Source organism: Balaenoptera physalus (genome assembly GCF_965194825.1).
Source record: "Balaenoptera physalus genome assembly, chromosome: 1".
Lineage (NCBI taxonomy): Eukaryota > Metazoa > Chordata > Mammalia > Artiodactyla > Balaenopteridae > Balaenoptera > Balaenoptera physalus.
The window spans coordinates 140,040,461-140,064,569 of record NC_138882.1 but is presented as its reverse complement, the minus strand read 5'-3'; the positions used below and the strand labels follow the sequence as shown (position 1 = coordinate 140,064,569).

The 24,109-nt window shown below is 40.1% G+C and overlaps 1 protein-coding gene across 7 annotated transcripts in view; it reads left to right on the top strand.

Annotated features, from left to right (window-relative positions):
- DNAJC6 (DnaJ heat shock protein family (Hsp40) member C6) overlaps window positions 1-24,109 on the top strand; it is a 166,132-nt gene that overhangs the window by 112,034 nt on the left and 29,989 nt on the right. For all 7 annotated transcript variants that reach the window (XM_082453394.1, XM_082453397.1, XM_082453392.1 and 4 more), the window contains 7 exons: window positions 5,938-6,088; window positions 7,056-7,105; window positions 7,215-7,363; window positions 17,103-17,225; window positions 21,214-21,347; window positions 21,832-22,026; window positions 22,924-23,041. In XM_082453394.1, the coding sequence (XP_082309520.1) occupies window positions 5,955-6,088; window positions 7,056-7,105; window positions 7,215-7,363; window positions 17,103-17,225; window positions 21,214-21,347; window positions 21,832-22,026; window positions 22,924-23,041 (903 nt within the window). In that variant the 5' untranslated portion in view covers window positions 5,938-5,954. The remainder of the gene's footprint in view (window positions 1-5,937; window positions 6,089-7,055; window positions 7,106-7,214; window positions 7,364-17,102; window positions 17,226-21,213; window positions 21,348-21,831; window positions 22,027-22,923; window positions 23,042-24,109) is intronic.

Below are 24,109 nucleotides of genomic sequence, written 5' to 3'. Positions count from 1 at the left end.
CTTCCTTCTTCTTTCACAATGCTTCTCATGGTGTTTTGTCCACAGCTAACAAATCAATAAGATGTTTATGAAAAGTAGCCACATGTACTTTTCTTATATTTCTAGTTACATTAAGGCAGTTAAGACCATCCTTAACATTTTGCTGGTCTTCTTAAAAATATATTTTTTTATTCCAAACAACAATCGAATCATTTCAAATATTTTTTGGACTGAAGCTTAATATAAGTAAATGAGCAAACAGCTAACTAACAGCCCAGTGGGAAACAGATTCTCTCCCAGGAGATACAAATTTTATGTGACTCTGTGAGTGAGAACAGGTCAAGTCATATCCATGGTGAGTTCCCATGACTTGGGAGAGATAGGATGCTATTTCTAGTTTCCTAAACATTAGGAATTCCAAGAAAAACTTGTTGATTACATCCTTAGAAATGACACAGGGGGCAGAGTGCAGTTCTCTGGTGCTTATCTTCGGTGGGCTTAGATTTTAAAATGACAAGACGTCACAGAACAAGCTTCTGCCTGGAGCCTTAGCGGCACAGACCTGGACGCTTTCTCCTTGGGTGGCATTCTCAGGCTGTCTCAACTCTGACCTCCCCAACTCCCACCTTCTTAGACCTTCAAACCCCCAAAGACCCTTTATAAGTACAGGGTATGTTCTTAGCACTTGGTGCCATTTTAGCCGAAGCATTTAGAAAAGTGTCAGAGCTGGCAAGATTTGGATTCCTAAGAATGCAAAATCTTTCAAGCATCTAGTGCAAGGATTAGAAAACTTCTTCTGTAAAGGGCCAGATAGTAAGTACTTTAGACTTTGTGGACCATAAGGTCTCTGTCACAACTATTCAACTCGGCCATGGTAGCGTGAAAGAAGCCATAGACAATATGTAAATGAATGAGTGTAGCTGTATTCTAGTAAAACTTTACTTATAGACGTTGAAATTTGACCTTCATGTAGTTTTCACTTTGTTAAACATTATTCTTCTTTTGACTTTTTTCCATCATTTAAAAACGTGAAAGCCATTCTTATTTCACAGACTATATAAAAATAGGCAGCAGACTGGATTTGGCCCATGGGCTGTAGTTTGTCGACCCCTGATCTACTAGTCATTGTTTTTCTTCTGCATATCACTCTCTGACTGCACCGTTTCCCTCTTTGTTGTGTGATTTTTTTTGAAGTCTTTCTGCCCTTTCTCTCAGCAAGCTGAGGCTCCAATATCCTTTTGAGAATCTGTGCTTCTGACATTCATGTAGCTCATTAAGGAGAGTCAGAACACCCACCTAAAAGAACCATTAAGGCAAAATCAGATAGCGCCCCTCTTCTCTTTTTTTGTGTCCTGGCTAGTTTGACATATAATTTGGGTATAGGGAGGTTGCAGACTTTGTAACCCTGGCAGATGGCTCTGGTTTCTGCAGGGTTCCAAGGCTCTAATGAATAGAGCATGCAGCCTGAGTGATGTTGAGAGTCTGATTTTTAGATAATCAAGGATATTTATATCTTTAAATAGGTTGGTGCCTTGGAGTGCTGTTCCAGCATGAAATTGAGAGTCAGAGAGAGGTCTGGATAATCAGTTTGGTGTCATCTCTTAGAACAGTAACGTATCAGAAGGGTGTTCAGGCTCGGGATGGAAATGAGGAGTTATAAGCATATGTTGCTCTATCCTTGCTGTATTTAAAATGAAAACACGATACAGATTTTTATACGTGGATGTGTTTAAAGGGAAATAATATGCCCTATATCATAGGGAAATAGAACACAAGAGAACATTCTCAAATCTGTAGCTGTAGCCCTGGTCTGTAGAGCTGCTCTTCAGACAAGCTCCCGGCAATTATTTAGGGCTGCGAAGCAGTGTGGGCGACAGAGGCTTGGCTGCCTGCGTAATGAGATTGGTTTGGTTGGTCTGACAGATGCAGTGATTTATGAGAGTGCTTGTCGGGAGGACACCTGCTGCTGAGAGCCCCAGATGAATGGCATACGTGTGGGAGCTGGAGGAGAGCAAGGGATAGGAGAGGGGCGGTTGTGTGTAAGGCAGGTAAGGATTGTCCTGATTACAGCTGTGAGAATTGTGGGCTAATATGGAGCCGTGGAATAGCGTGAAATGGAGACGCAGTGTAGGCTTGGGAATTGTACAGACCTGAGTTTGAATCCCTGGCTCTACCGCTTGTTAGCTGAGATCTTAGGTGAGTTGCTTCCCTTCTTTGAGCCTCCATTTCTTCACCTATAAATGGGGATAATAAACACCCTCCTTATTTCCCAGAACGTGAAATTGTACTAACATAAAAGTCCAAGTGGGGTTTCTGGTGCATGGGAGAGCTCAGTAAGTGGTAGACATTATCAGTGTTTGTCCGTGTGTCTATTCATTTGTTTATTCACCTGCATTGATTGTTCTTTGTAATTTCTAATAGAACCTTGTTTTCAAATAGATGCCTAATGGTGACTTAGGCATCAAAAGCTCTTGTGATCAGGGTGTAAGTACATAACAGTCAACATGTATTTATAGGTATATGTATGAACATCTAAACGGCTCATAGAAGTTTAGTAGATACGTGAAGTATGATTTAAAGAACAGCTGCCTGGCCAGTAAGCACAATAAAAAATACTTCACCTTACTAATAATTGGGGGAAACCACAAATAAGACCAAGAGGAGGTGTTGTCTTGTTCACCAGATTGGTAAAAATGTTAAAGTCTGACAATACCAAGTGTTAAGGAGAATGTAGAGTGACGGAGCTCATGTGCACTACTAGTGGGAGTTTAAGCTGATACAGCTACTTTGGAAAATGATGTGTTAATATCTAGAAATTTGAAGATGTGTGTATCCCATCTCCAAGCAGATTTGCACTCCTAGGCATAACCTAGAGAGATCTCTCACATGTAATCAAGCCAATGTGTTCATCACCACATTGTTTGTTATGGGAAATAATCTTAGTATCCATCAATGGGGTAATGGATGCATACTTTAAGTGAGCTAAAGGTACATGTGGTATCAGCATAGAAGAATTTTAAATAATGATGCGTGAAAAAAATAAAGTTGCAAACAGAAAGCCATTTATATATAGTTTGAAAGTGTGAAAAACAATATTAATGTATTGCCTGTGGATACCTACATATGAAATAAAAGTTTAAAGAAATTATTTGGAATGATAAATATTAAATTCAAGATAGTATTAGGAGAAGAAAGAGGGATATGGTTGTAAAGGTTGCGTAGGGCCCAGATCCCAACTCTGCCCTTGACTTACCAGCTGTATACCCTTAGACAAGTTGCTTAACCTCTGTGCCTCAGTTTTTTGATGTATAAAATGGAAAAATAATATTATCTACCTCATAGGTATGCTGTGAGGGTGAAATGAGTGAGCATAGGTAAAATGTTTAGAATAATACCTAGCAAATAGTAAGTGCTATATAAGCGTTAGCAATTCAGGTTCTAATTACATGAGTATTTTTTCTTATTCTCTGTTTATTTTTTTAAATGTTAAACATTGCAGTTTTTTAAAATGTATAAATGTTTCAGTATTCTAAAAGATAAAGACTATATGTAACATAACTACAGTATAATTAGTACACCTAAAATTAACAATAAATCCTTAACATCAAATACCCAGTTAATTGTTCAAATTCCAATTGCCCATGTCATTAACTTTTTATAGTTTCTTTGGATTAAGTTCCATGCATTATACTTTATTGATTTATCTTTTAAGACATTTTAATCTACAAATTCCTTCTCCAGCTTTCCTTTTTCTGCAATTAATTTTTTAGCTTTATTGAGGTATAACTGGTATATAAAAATCACACACATTTAATGTATACATCTTGATGAGTTTAGACATATGCATATACTCATCATACTATCACAATGTCCAAAAAGTTTCTTGTGTTCTTTTGTGTGGCTTGTTTTTTTGTTTATTTTTCTGGTTTTGTTTTGTAAGAACACTTAACGTGAGATCCATCTTCTTTAGTTTGTTTGTTTTTAAATTTTCTCTCCAGACTTTCCACAAACACATTTAACCATTGTCCACATGCATGCATCTACCTGTCACTTAAAATAACTGATCCGGTTGGAACATAGATATGCACCCCCCCTTGTCCTGAGGAAAGCACGGAAGGAAGCTTATTCAGCAACAGAGTCAAAGTTATAGAGGTTTGCTCTTGTAAGTTAATTAAGTTCCTGTGTTCTACTGTACCTGAGATCCAGGGATCTATCCTCCTAACATATTTTGAAGTATAGAACAAGTACTGCAATTTTCTAAAAAGAAGAGATGTCATTCTTGCCTTTTGTCGTCAAAGAGTTGAAAAGTGAACAAAGATTAAAAAATATCATCAACATAGGAATTTCAGGGTGTGGCATAATAATGGTATAGCTGCAGTCTATTAACCCCTAAATGTAGTAGGTACTATGCTTAAGATACACTCATTTTATGTTTCCCTATGAAGTAGGCACTATTTTTGATCCCTGTTTTACAGTCAGGAATCTTTCTTCCTGCCAGAACCCAGGTAAGAGTGACCCATGCTCTTGACTGCCAGTCTGTACAGCCTCCCTGGCTGTTGTTTACATTAGCTTCCTCTACACAGATTCCTACTTCCTTCCTGTATCAGTCTTTATAAGCTAAGTTACGTTATGGTAATGAACAGTCCTAAAATGGGAATGGGGTAGCTTCTAATAATAAAGGGTTATTCCTCATTCATGGTACATATTCATCCAGGGTCAGCTGAGAGCTCTGCCACAAGCTCTTTACTCTGGGCGTCAGGAGTCCTGGACAGACTAGCCACAATCTCAGACCTTGCGGGTTGCTATGGAGAGAGAGAGAGAGAGAGAGAGAATATATGGGAATGAGAACTATGGATAATCTCACCCGAACAGTTAAATGCTCCAGACTGAGAGAGACACACAACATTTCCACTCACATATTATAAACGAGAGTGCTGGTTTTCAAACAGGGCTAATTTTGCCAACGTCTAGGGACATTTTTGGCTGTCATAGCTGGAGAAGGGCGGGGGGGTGCTACCTAGTCACCAGAGGTCAGAGATGCTGCTAAACGCCCTACAATGCACAGGACAATCCACCCCCTCCCCCCGCCAGCCACCACAACACACATATAGCAAAGAAGTATTTGGCCCCAAGGTCAATAGTGCCAAGGTTGAGAGGCTCTGGACTAGAGCCAGTCACAAAGAGCCAGAAAGTACAATTTTATGAAACTGTCAGGGAGGAGAACCTGACATACTTGACAAATAACACCAGTGACCGCTATGCATACTCAAGCTTAAAAGCTGTTATAAAGGCCCTTCAGAAAATACTTTCCCAGGATGGAAGTGAACTATTACTTTGCGAGATAGCCATAGGAGTCTTCTAACACAGTTAACTCCATTGAACGCCAGAGGAGGCCCCTGGACTCACTTCTCAGCTGACCGCTGCTCTCCCTCAGCACTGTCTGAAAGAAGTATAATGCAGGCCACATATACAATTTAAAATTTTCTAGTCTCCACGTTAAAAAAGTAAAAAAGAACAGGTGAAATTAATTTAATAGTATAATCTATTTAATTCAGTATATCCAAAATATTATCATTTTAAATGTAATCATTATAAAAAATAGTGTATGAGATATTTTACATTTTTTTGCACTTTGACACTTTGATACTCACAGCACGTCTCAATTCAGACTAACCACATTTCCAGCGCTCAGTTGGCACATGTGGTTACAGTATTGGATGTGCAGCTCTGGAGGTTTCTGTTCTGGAACTTGGTGAGGGGCTTTCCTTGGTCTCCTCTGAGGACCAGCAGTACTGCTGTCTATAGCCCAGAGTCAGTAAGTTCTGGAAGCATGACATAACTTGCAGGAATATCTGTCCCAGACTCCCAAAGACGGTCTGCGTATGTTTCAGGAACAAAGAGGGATTGGTTTCCTGTGTAGTCTGTGCTATTACCTCTTTTTCTGATTTTCACTGGCAGGTGCCTCGTCTCCAGACATGGAGCCCAGCTATGGGGGAGGTCTCTTTGACATGGTGAAAGGAGGTGCAGGGAGGCTCTTTAGTAACCTAAAGGACAACTTGAAAGACACCCTCAAAGACACGTCTTCCAGAGTTATACAATCTGTTACCAGGTATGTGCGTCCTTCCCCATTAAGTTAATGGACTCCGTGCCCCCAAAGGATCTGCTTACCTGCTAACTGCTTGTCTGGCTCAAAGACTATCAATTTTGTGATGCAACTGCATGGGATCTGATTGACTAGGAATGCCATTGAAGCCGCAAAGTTGAGTCCTTCGGAAGCTACAGGCATAGGCTGGGAGGACTCGGCTCCTTGGTACATTAGAGGATAGTGGTTGCCATCCCTGGCTTTCGAATCCAGCATCCTGAATTCTAATGCAGTATCTGCCCTTGTTAACCTAAGGCAAATTAATTAACCTCTCTGAGCTTTACTTTGATACCCTGGTAAGATTTATGTCTTTAGGTGGTTTGAGAATTAAATGAGACAATAATGCACATGCGATCCAAATAAGCAGTACTTATGGATTGTAATCAAAACAGAATTTTGTTTTCGTATCTTAATAGCCCTTTAAAGTTTATTTACTGGGAGAAGTTTCTACCCTTCTACTGTATGAAACTTTTATAAGCAGGCCATATGAATTCTTTTTTTATTCTTAGGAATTAGAAAGTTCTAGGGTCACTTTAAGTTAAAATATGTGGTTTTATTTAAATCAGAAATTCAAATGTGAAGTCCAACATATTAATCAACATTTTAATTTTTTTCAACAGTAATTGTATCCTTTACCTTCAATCCCCAACTAGCACCTGGTAGGCAAAACAAAGGGTCCTTTGTTCTTTCTCCATCACTTCCTCCCCTACCCCCTAGCTGCATGCCCTGTTTGGAGTGGTAGATGTGTGCTCCTGAGGGTGTGGGCTGTCGTCTGTCAACAGTGCTTCCTTGTTAGGGGGAAGGCCTGAAGGGAAGTCAGAATATAGCTACTGGATGGAAATGTCCCAGGTCATGATGTGCAAGTGATTGAGAGAGAGAAATCGTGGGATATTTGGATCATTTTAATGAGTGCCGTTTCCTGTCTTGCTTTTAGCTACACGAAGGGAGATTTAGACTTCACTTATGTTACCTCCAGAATTATTGGTAAGTTTCTCATGTTTATTAACTGCCCAATAGCTCAGCTTTCAATGGCTGCCCATCGCGACAGCGGACCTGTTTAACCTATTTTTTTTCTGTATGACCCTTCTTCCAGTGATGTCCTTTCCTCTGGACAGTGTTGACATAGGATTCAGAAATCAGGTTGATGACATTCGAAGCTTTTTGGATTCCAGACATCTTGACCACTACACGGTGTACAATCTGTCGCCCAAGTCTTATCGAACTGCCAAGTTTCATAGCAGGGTAAGGAATTTTAGCCCTGATCACAAGGTTGAAGACATAACGGTATTTTCCCCCTTAAGAACTATCCTCAAAGCCTTTGCCTTTAAGCACATGGAGCAGAAAAACTATATACTCTGGACACTTCTCTATCCACAAAATTTTTATTAGGCTGTTACAAGATATTCTGAAGCTTTTCCTTGGGTGAGGATATTTGTAGGAAAGTTTCTCTGTCAATAAGGTACCATCTAATTGAGGGCCTCAAATCAGCTGTGGCTGGTTGCTCAGTTGTTAGGGCACGTTGCTATGTGGCTCAGTGGAGATTGACTGCTGTGTAGGGCAGTTGGAGACCCTTATGCTGGAGCACTAATGATGCCTTTCACCCTTCCTTATTGCTGCTTTGGCATCACGATGAGGCAGTGTGGCTAAACCAGTAGAAGCACACCAATATTAATGGAAATAGCTTTCTGACATTTGGTAAAGGTATGTGTTTCATAAGTGAGGTATAGCACATAAACAGTCCACACTGTAGGTTTGGCGATACTATTGCTAATACTTATAGCAGTGAGAGCAGCAGCAACATTTTTAGAGCATTTACAGTGTGCCAGGAACTTTACATGCAATATCTCATTAATTCTCTCAACGGTCCTCTGAAGCAGATGGAGAAACTGAGGCACAGAGAGGTAAGGTAACTTGCCCAAGACTACAGGCACGTGTTCTTAGCCATTACTCTGGGCTGACAGTATTACCTGGAAACCTGGATTATCCTCTTAAGGAGCTTTTAGAACTAGGCAGAGAAATAGTTCTAGTTTCAGGCTAGTTAAGGAGCTGTGAGACCTGGCTTTGGTTTGAATCTGATGTTAAGCCTGATATTTCTGGCCACTGAATTCTTGATTTACTCACTAAAATCAGGCTTTTTCTCTCTCAGGAACATTTTCAAAAATCTTGACTTAGCCTTTAGATATGATTGGTTCTTCAGCTACATCTGGATTTATTAATAAATAGAAAGGGGTTTTACACATTGGACCCTTTAAAAGTGAAACTTGATTTCAAATATGCAAAATGATAGCTGGTTGTGTGTACTCTGTATCGAGGATCTCAGCTTTGATGCCAGAACACATTTTCCTCCAAATTTTAGTTGCCATTAATAATCTCTGGGCGTCAGTTTCCTGATCAGTAAAAACTAGAAGAGAGTCTGTATGCTCTCTTAGACCACTTCCTGCCCTAATGTTCCGTAAGATAAGGGAGAATTTTGTGAAGGATTCTCTTTTCCCAGAGTGTTTCCAAAATAGGCAAGAGGTAACCCAGTGGTTCTCAAACTTCAGTGTACATCAGAATGTCCTAGAGGGCTTGTTAAACACCTGGGCCTGGCACGTCTGGTTCAGCAGAGGGGTGTGGTGAGAATCTGCATTGCTAACAACTTCCTGGGTGCTACTTCTACTGTTGCTCTGGGAGCCACTCTCTGAGAAGCACTGATAAAACCATTCTCAAGTGGTTTCGTCCAAATTCCCATTCTATAACGGAGATTTTAAATGCAGCTCTTTAATCTTCCCTGTAGTTAACTGCCCTTCCACCTCTTATTCCATCTATTACCTAATTCAGAACAAGTGAATTAGCATCCAACAAAAATGTGGGTAGCTATTTTATTTCTAATTCAGATGCAACTATTTTGAATTGATTTTTTCTTGTTTGGAGACTCAATGCCATCATTCTCTTTCTTTCTTTCTTTCTTTCTGATTTGTTTTTTATTGAAGCATAGTTGATTTACAGTGCTGTGCCAATCTCTGCTCTACAGCAAAGTGACTGAGTGATACACATAGTGCCATCATTTTCATAACTGAAGGACCATGGAACATCCTGTATAATATTTCATAGAAATTTTATTTAATCTTGAAATATTTGTGATAATCTGAAAAATTTTCCTTCTGGAAGTAAATAAAGATATAATATCATTATAGAAGCATTCATGCATATAAAGGTATCTCTTATATGTATGTATGATTTATAAAAGCAAGCTCTTTTATAAAGATATTTAAAGAAAGGCATCAATTAGTGTAACTACATATTTTGTGACCAGACTTAACAGTCTTACCAAAGAAACCAGGAATTGCATATGGAACATCTGCCCCAGACTGCTCTCACTTGCCCTAGAAGAGCAGGGAACACATTTATTTTATTTGCTACCTGGAATGGTGCCTGGCATGGCTAAGAAATGTCTCTCAGAAGAATGAATGTGCCAAGAATTGTTGAACACATAGATATCAAATAAAAATTTGATTCTTGGGACTTCCCTGGTGGTGCAGTGGTTACGAATCCACCTGCCAGTGCAGGGGACATGGGTTCAATCCCTGGTCTGGGAAGATCCCACATGCCATGGAACAACTAAGCCCGTATATCGCAACTACTGAGGTTGCGCTCTATAGCCCGCAAGCCACAACTACTGAGCCCGCGCGCCACAGCTACTGCAGCCTGCGCACCCTAGAGCCCACGTGCCGCAACTACTGAGCCCACATTCTGCAACTGCTGAAGCCCGCGTGCTGCATCTACTGAAGCCCGCACGCCTAGAGCCTATGCTCTGCAACAAGAGAAGCCACCGCAATGAGAAACCTGCGCACCACAACAAAGAGTAGCCCCTGCTCGCCACAACTAGAGAAAGCCCGTGCACAGCAACAAAGACCCAACGCAGCCAAAAATAAAATTAATTAATTAACTAAAAAAAGTTTGATTCTTATTCTCAAGGCACTTAAGCCTAGTTGGAGAGAGAAGTCAGGACGTTCTAAAGACAATAATATTTACAGTACCTACTGAGGGAGTTTAGTGAAGGGAGACAGCAGTGAGAGCTGGACCTTGACGCATGAGTCTTGTCTAGGTGAAGGCGGTGGGGTTATTTCTTCTCCATGCAGATTGTACTCTGTGTCTTACCAGGCTCCGCATGCTCTGGCCTCTGTGCCTCTCTAGCTCATCTTTCACGGTTCTCCACTGCCTGAGAACCATGCTCCCACCAGGGGAGACACACCGTCTCTTTGCATGAGCTGCTCCCACTCCCTGAAAGACCACGCATGCCACACCCCCAGCCCTTCTTTGTTGGCCAAATTTCGCTAAGGGGAGGATTTCCACATGCCACAAGGCTTTTCCAATTCTTTCCCCTAAAATGCAGGATTGCACTGCACCTTTAGTCCTTTATAGATAGTCCCAGAACTCTGCGGACTGGAAGAGGACCCTCTGACCTAGCTCCCTCAACCCTCAGTTGCATCTTAGAAGGACAGTCCCACAGCCTTAGTATTTTCATCTTAACTCTGTTTTTGATGTGGCTACCATCTCTTTTCAAGTTCCGAGTCCTTTCTCTTCCCAGCACTAACACCGCAAATTGATTTGCATCCCACTGTTGAGTGACTTAGAAAAGTGTTCTTTGTTCTCATCTTCCAGTCCTGGAGGCCCGAAATCATTTTCTCCTCCTTCCAGACCAGTGGAGTGTTAGGTCTGCAGTTAAATCTTATTTTAATAAATGTAGACGGCCAAGGCTTCTATAAATACCACTGTTGGAAAAGACCAAACACAAGACTGGTTTTATTTATAGACTCACAGGAGTCCAACTGTGTCTATGCCTTGAACCCTGAACTCAGTCATTTTACCTTTTTATTATGTGATGTGTGTTTGGAGATAAAGATGGTGGTGACAGAGACAGGCTGTTTCCAGGAAGATTTTACTTTGCTGAGGGGCATCATTCAGTATTTTGATTCACTTTTAGGCTTAGAAACCACGTGGGTTGACAGGAATCATATGAAATAATTAAATAGCAATTTCTTAGTATTTGCATATGTAGCAGAATGTTAAAATAGGACTCTGTGTTTAGTTTCAATTTTAGCAGAGGATTTGACTCAAAACAAAACATGGCAGATAGCCCTTCATTCAGAGTGCTAGAATACCTATTCATGACTACAGAGGAGATATTGAATGTCGGTGTTTTGACTCTTCTTAGCCAGTATCCACCTTGAGGAAATAAACGTCCTGATGTTGACAGTGAAGTCCTGTAGACCAATGAGATGCATCATCTAAGCCAGATGTTCTGAATCTGAGTTTAAAAGACATGGATCCACTGTATATTTCAATCCATGCATGGGCTTCAGAGAGTTTAACCATCTGTTTTCACTCCTATTTTTTCTTTATTGTGGTAAAATACACATAACATAAACATACAATTTTAAGCATTTGTAAGTGTACAATTCAGCAGCATTAAATTCACTCACAGTATCCTGTAACCATCACCAGTATCTATACCCAAACCTTGTTCATCATCCCCCAAATAAACACTATAGTCATTTACTCTGTGTGTATGTGTGTGTGCACTGGTTCCATTTCTGCACAGCAGGTTTTAAAGCTCTGCCCTAGAATGTCAGGAACTACTGCTTTACACATTTCTTGGTGTTGCTGTTGGCAATAAATGGAAAAGCGGATGAATGGCCACCAAGTCTAGCCTGCCCTAAAGCTCTTACATTCTGAAAATGCTCTTCCGGTGCCACTTGAGCCTCCTTCCTCTGTCTAACCAGGAAGGGGTATGCTGAAGGAGGCCAGTTAGTAGCAATGAAAAGATAAACCCAGCTGGTTCTTTTAGAATCTTCTTTTATTTCGACTATTTCTAAACTGCATAATCTTGTAGAATTTCTTCCTCTTTGCAAAGAACTTAATTTTAGGAAAATATATGATCAACTTGGGTTTCTTAGAGGATTGTTTGAAGGTCACATTTTTTTTTCCTTTTTCCTTCCAGAATTCATCAAACAGGTCACCGTAGCTCCCAGTTGTTTCTGCTCTGGTTTGCTGGTTGGTGAAGGGAGTTGACCATAGCGGAGTGACTTTATAGATTATATTCATCTGTCCTCTGCCACTGTGCATCAGTGTAAGGACAGGAAATAATGGGGCAGGAAAAAATCCCTGGCCTGGGAGCCAGAGGACCAGGAAGCCCCACATTCTAGTTCTGCAGCCTTCATTGAATTGAATGTCTTATTAACTTTGGTAAAAAAATAGCCATCACTTGATCCCATAACTATCTCACAAATGTAAGATGGAATTGTAGTTAATAATCATCAGACAGTATACAAATTTTTATTATTATTTTTTATTGAGGTGAAGTTCATATAATATGCACAAATTTTGAATTTTAAAAATTATCCTAGATTCGCATCTCAGCTATTCCTCTTCTTGGGTAAGTTACTTCACCTCATCTAAAACTCAGTTTTCTCCCGTATAAAATGGAGATGACAATAAGGATTCCTATCTCACAAATAGAAAATTTTTCTGTATGTTTGCTGTAAGGAATTCATTTGATAGCAATGTCTGGCTTAGAGTAAGCATTCAGTAAGTGGAAGCTATAATTACCATTCATGATAATAAAATGCCAAATAAATTATTGCCTGAAGTACTCCTGTCCTCCAGAAATGGTGTCAGATTCTTAAGACACTGGATATGGCTCTTCAGTCCGATTCTCCACAGCCCCTTTTGCTCTTACGCTCAGCAAATGGGATGCTTCTGTCGTCTCCTCTCGTGCTTGGGGAGACAGAAAGATGAAAACCAAATGGCATCCAGCCCTGGTGCTGTTCTGGCCTCCTTTCCCACTGGGCGGTATCATGGCAGCCTGTAGTCCATATGGCGTTTTCTGATGCTCTACAGCTCCGGGAGGGCTTCAGAGAGACTGGAGGCAGCATCGTGAAGTGTCACCTGCCCAAGGATCGTGCTTATTGCATGAAGCTGTGAACCTCACAGAGCTACAAAAATCGCTTGCAGGGATTGAATTCGTTTAAAAAAATTTTTTGATTTTGTTTATGCCTTAAATGTTCTTCCCCTTTAGACAGAGCACATGCTTTTAAAAAATTCTAATTGTATGTTTGCTTAATGGAGTATAATTATATATCAAGTAAATATGTAATTATGCAGTACTTTAAATTAATATTATTTACTTGATTGGTTTAATGATTCTGAACAATTAGCCTATTGTGCTAAGAACAATTTAGCCAGCTTTCAGCTGAGACTCATAGATATTGACATTTAGTGTTTGTAGGAGTGACGCACAGTTTCTAAAAGGTTTAAAAACACTGCCTGAGAAAACAAATTTCCTACACTTTTACATGGTTGCAATCTAAAAAAACAACAAAATCGGTTCCTTCCTCAAGATATTTTACATGTAGACAAAGACAAATCTTTTTTTTTTTTTTTAATTTCCAGGATTTAGATTTTTCTTTTCTTTTTTATTTATTTATTTATTTATGGCTGTGTTGGGTCTTCGTTTCTGTGCGAGGGCTTTCTCTAATTGCGGCAAGTGGGGGCCACTCTTCATCGCGGGCCTCTCACTATCGCGGCCTCTCTTGTTGCGGAGCACAGGCTCCAGACGCGCAGTCTCAGTAATTGTGGCACACGGGCCCAGTTGCTCCGTGGCATGTTGGATCTCCCCAGACCAGGGCTCAAACCCGTGTCCCCTGCATTGGCAGGCAGATTCTCAACCACTGCGCCACCAGGGAAGCCCGACAAATCTTATTGTAAGAAGAGATTGCCAAATAGGGTTCATTCCTTCGTTCTTTCACTCATTGATTCACTCAGCAAATACCTACTGAGTGCCTGCCGTTGGACCAGCACGCGGACTCTGGACTTGGGTTACAAAAATGAAAAATGGTCTCTCTTCTCATGGAGCTTAGTGTCTAGAGGGGGAGACAGACATAAACAGTTAATTTGAATACAATAAGCTGGCACTTACTGTGTTTACATTGTGCTCCTTAATTCTTACCACCATTTTTATTTTACGTACAAGAGAATTGAGGCTTGGAGAGGTTAGCAACTTGTCTAAGGTGAATCAGGTAATCAGGGGTAAAGCTAAGGTGAAAACCCAACTGTGGCTTCACCATTTTGCTCTACTGGTGAAAGCTATAACAGATGAAAATGGACAAAGATGACTAAGATGACTAAGCACTTCTGCCTGTGGGTGTTAGAGAAACTGTCAGAGACAAGAGAACGCTTGAACTTCGGCTTTGGAGTATGAATAGAAATTTACCAAGGGAAGGAAAAACATCACAGGCAGGAAGCAGCTTATATAAATGTACTTTTTGTAATTCCTCTGATGGCAAAATTTTTCTTCCCAACTATTCTGTTTTTAATCAATATATTATTTCCATTCCTTGAGAACTTGTCAATGGGGAATCTATTTGAGGATAAAGAATGGGCCAGAAATAGACCCAAATCATATTGGGTGAAAGGGGCAAGCTGTTATGGAGTTTATTTATTTTTATTTTTTATTTTTTAAATTTATTTATTTTATTTATTTATTTTTGGCTGTGTTGGGTCTTTGTTGCTGTGCGTGGGTTTTCTCTAGCTGTGGCGAGCGGGGGCTACTCTTTGTTGTGGTGCGTGGGCTTCTCATTGTGGTGGCCTCTCCCGTTCTGGAGCATGGGCTTTAGTAGTTGCGGCATGCGGGCTTAGTACTTGTGGCTCACGGGGTCTAGAGCACAGGCTCAGTAGTTGTGGCAGATGGGCTTAGTTGCTCCGCGGCATGTGAGATCCTCCTGGACCAGGGCTCGAACCCGTGTCCCCTGCATTGGCAGGCGGACTCTCAACCACTGCGTCACCAGGGAAGCCCTGTTATGGAGTTTAAATCGACAGAGGCCCAATACTGGGTCACCCTGGATTGTTTGGTAGCTTTGTTAGGCATTTCATCTACTTTGTTTAATAAACTATACCTGTCATTCTCAAAGGTCTAGGAAAATTAATATCCTGGAAGGTCCCCTGACACTACCCACAATCATTTCGTAGGAAAAAAGTTACAAATTAACCAAAAAGAAGGGGGTTTTTGGCAGCCACAGAGAGAGAAACTCCATGTGTTTGCTTTCAGGTGTCAGCTCTAGAGACCACAGATAATTTCCCACTTACATTTTGACTAGTTATTATCTAGTTGCTAGAAAAGCATGAACCAAACAGATTATTCCTGCCTCTCTCTCCCCACTCCTAAATGTAAAGAATTTGGGACGTTTGGGTTTTCTTAGACCAGTGGTGTTAGTGTTGCAGAGCACTTCCTGATGACACCATCTGTATAAAGCCTGTTGTTTTCTCCAGAATTCCCTGTATCAGCCAATGGCACCTGCAATCCTTTTATCCTTTTATCCAACCATTCAGGCTGAAAATCTAGCAGTCATCCTTGACTCCTCCCGCTCCACATACCCCTCCACACTCATGCACTGCCACCCTGTGATCAATCCCTGAGTCTTGTACAGGCATTCCACTTCCTCCCTATTTTTTGAATCCCTCAAGTCTTTGTGTGTCCCACTGCCACTCATCTAGCCTAAACCACCATCATTTCTTACTTAGATTCCTAATATAGCCACCTGACTGTTCTCTCTGACTTTTGTCTTATGTCATCTATATCTGTTCTCCATACTGGACCTTGAGAGGTCTTTGGAAAATGCAGATCTGAGAGTCACCCTCCTTCTTAAATACTTCTCTCAGTTCTTAACAAGGCCTGGTATGATCTGACCCTTCAGTCTATGATTTTGCCATATAGGGTTTCATTCATTTTTTTCCAAACATAGCTAGCTCTATCTGACCTTAGGGCTTTGCACTGACAGTTACCTGACAAAATAATAATAATAATAATAGTAATGATAGCCGGTATTAATTGATCACTTTGTGTATGTCAGATACTGAGCTAAGCCCTTGAAATACATTCTCATGTAGTAGCCACAACCCTATGAGGCAAGTAGTAGGTATCATTCATGACATTTTATGGAGAAAGGCTTAGAGAGGTCATGAAGTTTGCCTAAGTTTTTCCTTACTGTTAAATTAATAAATACCTAATTGATTGAGGCTCATGCCTAGAATTTTGAGGCAAATGATACTCTCAGCCACTATACTGTTGTAGCAAAGTGACTTATACTCAGAAGACCTGGGTTGCAATGCTGGTACTGACCAGCAGTGTGACGTTAGACAAGACAACCTCTGAGAGTCAGTTTTCTTATCTGCAAAATAGAGATCATATTAGTACCTGTCTTATATGACTGTTGTACAGATCAGAGCCAAGCAGAATTCTAGGAACATAACTGATATCCTATAATGTGTTAAAATGAACATGTGTGTTAGATGAATGAAAATGCTAGAGATTGCCCCCATGAAGTTGTGGGTTCCCTCATTAAAAGAGGAAGAAATAAGACCCTTGAAAAAGCCTGTCTTTGGCTTATTCAGCAGCACTTTTTCGTGTTTTCACTTTTATCATCTTGGATAAAATTAGAGATAGTGCAGGATTTACAATGTAATCCTATAATTAAGCATCTAGTAGGCAAGTCAAAACATTTTATACTAAATAGAAATTAAATTCAGTGGAACATTGAACCTTTGAAATCCAAATATTGGAACCTTTAAAAATCGAAATATGTATGTTAAATCATCTAGTTTAGTTTAAAATGTTTTGGGTTGGCCAAAAAGTTCGTTCGGGTTTTTCCGTAAGCGCTTACAAAAACTCGAAGGAACTTTTTGGCCAACCCAATAGTAAAAAAAACCCGAACGAACTTTTTGGCCAACCCAATATTTCAAAATATGTTTACCGAAACAGAATTTTTAAATTAAAAAAATTGCAGGATTAAACTCTTCTTTCGGTGTTTGGACCCTGTTCCCAACTCTTTCTGCTGTATTAAAAGAGAATGTAGTGTCACTTCCAAAAGTCGTTTGGTGTGCACCCTGCCCATGGAGAGGAAGTCGCTTGGCGAATTCATTTCCTTCCGCTGTGTTCCTTTAGGTCTCAGAATGCAGTTGGCCCATCAGGCAGGCCCCCAGTCTGCACAACCTCTTTGCTGTGTGTCGGAATATGTATAACTGGCTACTACAGAACCCCAAAAACGTCTGTGTTGTCCATTGCTTGGTGAGTAACCTTTTCTTGTTGCTGTTGTGGCTATCATTTGTGCTGGTTTGGTTTGGTCAAATACAAATGACCTTACACAGACTGGTGAACAGGTAATGCTTAAGTTGAATAAGCATTTCTTAAGAACCCACTTAGGAATTAGGTGATGTGAGGGATATAAAATGAGGGGAAAACTTATTATTCTTGCCCTAAAGCTCGAATACCAGTGGGAGAGGCAGATATGTATACAACCCACATAATACAGGGCCTCTGGAATGTGCTAACTATTATAAAAGAGATAGAAACAAGAGCTGTGGGTGCATAGGCAAAAATGCCATTGAGTTTTGGGTGAATAGAACTGACATAAGCACACTGGAATATTCTTTTCTTACCTTTATGTTTGAATAAAAATGAAATAAAAAGCCATCTATGCCCTTATGAGTAGTCACATAAATTGACTATTTTATAGCAATTCCCAGTGGGACTGATGATTTTTCTGACCACTGACTTCCTAGAGTCCCTTTCCCCAACTCTTCCTCTGGAGGGCTCTTGCCTATTGTTTAAAACTCAACTTTAGGTAAAATCTTTTTTGACAATGTGGACATTCGACCTGTATATCTAAACGTCTTTGGATTTAAGCATTTAATATACTGCATCATCATAATCTGGTGGCCCACCTGTTTCCCCACTAGACTATGAGCATCCTGTGGGCAAGAACTGTGTCTTTTTTACTTTGGAATCCCAGGTATGAAAGATTTGAATAAGCGATTGGATATATGAAGAAATGAGCACACAAATGAAATCTGAGCATAAATACTAGAACTATTCATTGCTTCTATAAACTTCAAGGTGTATTTTTTGCTATAATCTTAGTTGATGATTTTCCCCCTCTTTCTTGAGAGTCAGTTGGCTAAAAGAGGGATGAAAGCTGAGATTTTTTCTTCTTTCCATCTCACATCCCCAAATTCTTGGTAATAAAAGAAAAACACTTGGTGTTTCGTAGGAGTTTAATGTGAAAGGCCAAAGGGTTTTCCTTTCAGAGACAGAACAGATTGTATAAAGGACAGATTATTTTTAGAGACTAAGTAGCCTTTAGGTACTTTGGTGATTTTTTTCTTCACTCGAGAACTTTCTAAAAGTTCAGCGAGCCTAGGTCTGGCAGCTTTGTAAGAGAAGATGGCTCGAGAGAGACCAGAGGCTCCCAGTTCTAATGATACAATCATAACAAATAAAAACCCAATGAAGAAGAGAAAAGAAGAGACATACAAAGAGTGAAGACCCTATAGCCTGCTCTCTAGGCTTACTGAAAAAGGACATGCATGAGTTGGAAGTCTGCACCAAGTCTTTGGAAGTGGAATTGCAGCTGGAGGTGGGAGCATTTATTTTTATCCTATATATACTGCTGTTTTATTAAAAATAAGCATATATTCATCTTTTAATTAAAAAAAACTAAGAAAACTTTAAAAAAGACCTACATGGCCGATAAAAGGAGGGAACACATATCTAAGAGCCATGAGCCTGTTAAAAGAGTGTCAGGAAGACTAAATTCTAAAAAGAGTTAAGATTGAGAAAAATGTCTTTCTAAAAAAAACTGTCCTTGGAATAAGGACAACAACAAATGCTGGAGGCACACGGTATAATCTTAAGTCCTTTATTCTCTTCCTTCATCGGGGGAACAGATGTCAAGCTAGAAAGGGAGTAACACTGATAATTAAGACAAAGCTGAGAGGTAGGGAGATAGTAAAAGAGCGTCACAGTACTTAAAAATAATCCACTCTCTAGACTTAAATTATGTGACAGAATGCTAAAAGCACTTGGAAAAGCAATTATGGGTTCCTTATGCAATATGAGGAAACAGGAAGAAGAGTGTCAGTCAAGCAAGGAGAGGAGATTTTTTTCCAAAAGATGGAAGAGGTTGATCCTGGAAAGTTACAGGCTAGTGAGCCTGATGGCAATTCAAGGCGAAATTCTAACACAATTTGTGCACAGATGATTTTAAACTCATAGAAAAAAGGAGTCCACATCGATTCATTATGAACACACATATCAAACCAACTGAACTTTCGGAACAAGACTAATAGATTAGTAGAGATAGTTTATTGGATTCCTGCGAGATATTTCCCCATTTCTTATATTCAAGATGGAGAAATTTGGGCTAAATTTTTATACATTTGGACAAATGTTGGCTGAATATTGCTTCCAAAGATAGGTGACTAACAGATCAGCATCCTCCCAGGAGAAGGTTGCATTTGGTTGCCCTTTTATTGACAGCTTTGAAAATGTGGAGGCAAGCTTATCAGTTTTCTCAGATTGGTCATTTAATAGAAACTACCAATGTGAAATTAAACACAGGATAAATGTAAAGTCCTGAATTCTGGTTCTAAAAGATTAAGTGTATTTGTCTATTAACACATCATTTGAAAAAGAACTAACAGTTTTAGTGGCTAGAAAGATCAATAAGAGCTTATGGTGTGATTTAGCTTACATTTAAACTAGTTTAGCCTGGGGTTATGTTAATAAAAGCATAGTGTTCTTACCACACTAAGGAAGATGATATTTCCTCTCTAGTTTGGTCAGAGCACATCTTATATCTTGCATTTCACATCTGGGCAGCACATTTAAGGCTGTTGTTTTAAAACTGGAGTCTGTTAAGAGGAAGTCCACTGAATGATGATGTCTCTTAAAATGGAACATCAAATGAGGAAGAATTGAAGGGATTGGGTAGTAGTCAGTGTTCTCCAGAGAAGCAGAACTGACAGGATATGTGTAGAGATAGATATGTAAGAGGAGATTTATTATAGGAATTGGCTCAAGTGATTCTGGAGGCCTAGAAGTCCCACAGTCTGCCTCCTGCAAGATGGAGAACCAGGAAAGCCAGTGGTAACATTTAGTCCATGTTTGAAGCCCTGAGAACCAAGGGGGCTGCTGATGTAGGTCTGAAAACCAAGAGCTCCGATGTCCAAGAACAGGGAGAAGATGGAGGTCCCAGCTCAAGAAGACAAAGAGAATTCTCCCTTCCTTTGCCTTTTTGTTCTATTTGGACCCTCAACAGGTTGGATGATGCCAGCCCACTTTGGTGAGGGTGAATCTCTACTCAGTCTACTGATTCAAATGCTGATCTCTTCCAGAAACGCCCTTACAGACACACCCAGAAATAATGTTTTACCAGCTCTTTGGGCATCTCTTAGTCCAATCAAGTTGAGACATAAAATTATCACAGATTGGGTGTGTTTTCAACCTGGAAAATAGAAAAGTTGATGGAAAGGGAGAGTATTTCAGATACGTGAAGGGTTGTCCCAGGGAGAAAGGAGTAGGTTTACACTTTGTCCTGAGAGAAGGAAGAATGGGGATCGTTGAGTGGAAGAGACTGCAACTCAGCACATTCAGTATAAGGAAGAACTTTGTGAAGTTCGTCCAGAAGCAGGATGCTCCTTGTCACTTAAAGTATTCTAGAAGAAGCTGCTCACCATCTGTCAGGAATGTTATCTCTTGCATTCCTTTACTGAGTGCGGTTGAATCAGGTGAAGCTTCTTTATTTTATATCAATCTAGGAACATAACTTTGGGTAAAATACACACATCGCATATTCCAAAAAGCAGTATTTGCCTAACCTGAGAACTCTTTACCTTCAGCCTAAACTGAGAGACCTCAACTGTTAGTTCTGATCCTACAGGTCCAAAGTTACTTTGAAGACTAGATGATTTTTCAGTAAATATGTACAAATCAAATTTATATTGCTAGATTTCTTAGGTTAGCAGAGAGTCAGTTGTATCCTAAGAATCAGTCTTCCCTTGCTGCTTTGTGATTTAAATAGCTGGGACAGATTTGGGTTTTCAGGTGAACAATTTTGAACTGACAGGCACCTCTAGTTAAGATTTCTCTCCGCCACACCTGACGCCCAGACTCCCCACCCTTAACCTCTTTCTTTTAATTGCAAGTACAGCCGCTCTCAGTGTTGGGTGCCTGACCGGTCCATGTTTATGACAGGTTTATACGTTTTCTCTGCTAGGATGGACGGGCCGCGTCATCAATCCTGGTTGGCGCTATGTTCATTTTCTGTAATCTCTACTCTACTCCTGGCCCAGCCGTTCGGTTACTCTACGCAAAGCGACCAGGAATCGGACTTTCGCCATCCCACAGGAGGTAAAGTCAGCTAGATGCAGGGTTGGCGCAGACATGGTCGAATTTGTATCATGTCCCCAAAAAAAGGGAAAAAACCTTTTTAGATAATTGATGTATTGTCTTCTCTTTGGGCACAGTTTCTTCTTTCTCTTATTTAAACTGCATCTGATGATAAATTCTGATTTTTTTTTTCCTAAAGCTAGCCCTTAACTGATAAATTTAATCTGCTAGATCAAATATTGAGCTAGTGTAAAACGCCCATAAGCTTTTTCATTTAATAAATACCCCTTTATCAGCTCTTCGGGGGGAAGTACAGCAGTGTCACTAGATAAAAGCTTTCCTAAATTATTGGCAGCATTCTCTTTTGCCAGTTAATGTTTAAAGAATTAACACAGTAAATTTTTATTGTAGGTTAATAATTTATGAGAACAAACTTTATAGCAAATTGACTGCTTATTTCTTCTGCTGTGGTCGGCACCAACAGAATGTCTGTCTTGTGTTTTAGGTACCTGGGCTACATGTGTGACCTCCTAGCAGACAAACCCTACCGCCCTCACTTCAAGCCTCTCACCATTAAGTCGATCACTGTCAGTCCAGTTCCTTTTTTCAACAAACAGAGAAATGGATGTCGCCCTTACTGTGATGTACTGATTGGAGAAACCAAAATATATACAACTTGTGCAGATTTCGAACGAATGAAGTAAGTCATGATACTTTTCTTCATTTCTTCTTGTGAACTGCTCCATTCCTGTGTAAGTTAGATCCTGTTCTTCCTTTGAGGACTACATTATGAAATGGCTGATATTTTAAAAAATGTTCAGTATAGGTGGTAATCATAGAAAAGCACAATTAAATCAAGGGATGCCATAGCCCCCCTTCAAATGGTGATACAAACTAAGAGACTAACATGAGCTATAATGAGGGTTAAGACAGTGGTGTAGCGCAGAAGACCTGGACATTTAAGAAGGAGATGACTTTGATAAGAATTGGTGATGGTAATGGAAGAATCAGGAATGAATGAGGTTTCTAGGTGAGCAACTAGGTAGATGGTTATATAATTAAAAAGTTATAGAATCTATAGTAAAGAGCAAGTGCCAGTGGGAGGTGGTGGGAGATATGGAAGAAGGGACTGGATGATAACAGAAAATGAAATTAATTTGAAATAGATTGAATTTCAAAATTGGTATACGAGATACTCACAGAGCATCTCACTGCTGTTTCTATATTGATCTCAGTTGGACTTATTTGTTCTCTCTCTGTTTTTATCATAAATTTACAGTTAGGGAAAGGTAAATACATCAGGGCTACATGTATTTGGGGAAAACGATTTCTGCTAATGGGCAATTGATTTATCTAGAAATCAGGATGGGATGGAGAGAGAGGACCTGGCATAAGACCAGCGGCATCCTGTGGCAGAACCAATTTGCATCCAGTTGGCACTGGCTGCGCTCCTGACTTTGCTTAAGATAAGAAATGGTTCCTGGGTTCAGGCCTGGGCAAACCCTTGGCCAGAGCCACAGAAGACTGTGTCTGTATACCTGTGTTATTGTGCCAAATTAGACTCTCTTTCAGTGTATGCTTTTGTCTCTGTTTAAAGAGAATACCGTGTCCAAGATGGAAAAATCTTCATTCCCTTGAGCATCACTGTGCAAGGAGATGTGGTTGTTTCCATGTATCACCTGAGGTCAACCATTGGAAGCCGGCTACAGGCTAAGGTATGGTTTCAGAAAGAATTATGACATAAGCTCAGCTGAGCCTTTAATAGGAGTGTACATCACTTTGGGCTTGAGTGACTTCTGGTTTTAGAATCAGAAAAAACATTTAAAGATTACCTTTGGAAACAACCTAAGTGTCCATCGACAGATGTGGATAAAGAAAATGTGGTATAGGGACTTCCCTGGTGGCACAGTGGTTAAGACTCCCCCTGCCAATGCAGGGGACATGGGTTCGATCCCTGGTCTGGGAAGATCCCACATGCTGCAGAGCAACTAAGCCTGTGCACTACAACTACTGAGCCTGCGCTCTAGGGCCCACACGCCACAACTACTGAGCCCGCGTGCCACAGCTACTGAAGCCTGCACACCTAGAGCCCGTGCTCCGCAACAAAAGAAGCCACTGCAAATGAGAAGCCCGCGGACTGCAACTAAGAGTAGCCCCCACTCTTGCTGCAACTAGAGAAAGCCCGCGTGCAGCAACGAAGACCCAATGCAGAGAGAAAAAAAAAAAAAAGAAAAAGGAAAAGAAAATGTGGTGTATATATGTATATATAAATATATATATAAAAATTCGATTTTATATATATATAATGGAATACTACTCAGCCATAAAAAAGAATGAAATAATGCCATTTGCAGCAACATGGATGAACTTAGAGATGATCATACTAAATGAAGTAAGCCAGGAAGAGAAAGACAAATACCATATGATATTACTTATATATGGAATCTAAAATATGACACAAATGAACTTATCTACGAGACAGAAATCGACTCACAGACATAGCAAACAGACTTGTGGTTGCCAAGGGGGAGGGGGGTGGGGGAGGGATGGATTGGGAGTTTGGGATTAGCAGAAGCAAACTATTATATATAGAATGGATAAACAACAAGGTCCTACTGTATAGCACAGGGAACTATGTTCAATATCCTGTGATAAACCATAATGGAAAAGAATATAAAAAAGAATGTATATAGATGTATAACTGAATCACTTTGCTGTGCAGCAGAAACTGACACAACATTGTAAATCAAGTATACTTCAATAAAAAAAAGAAAACTGCAAAA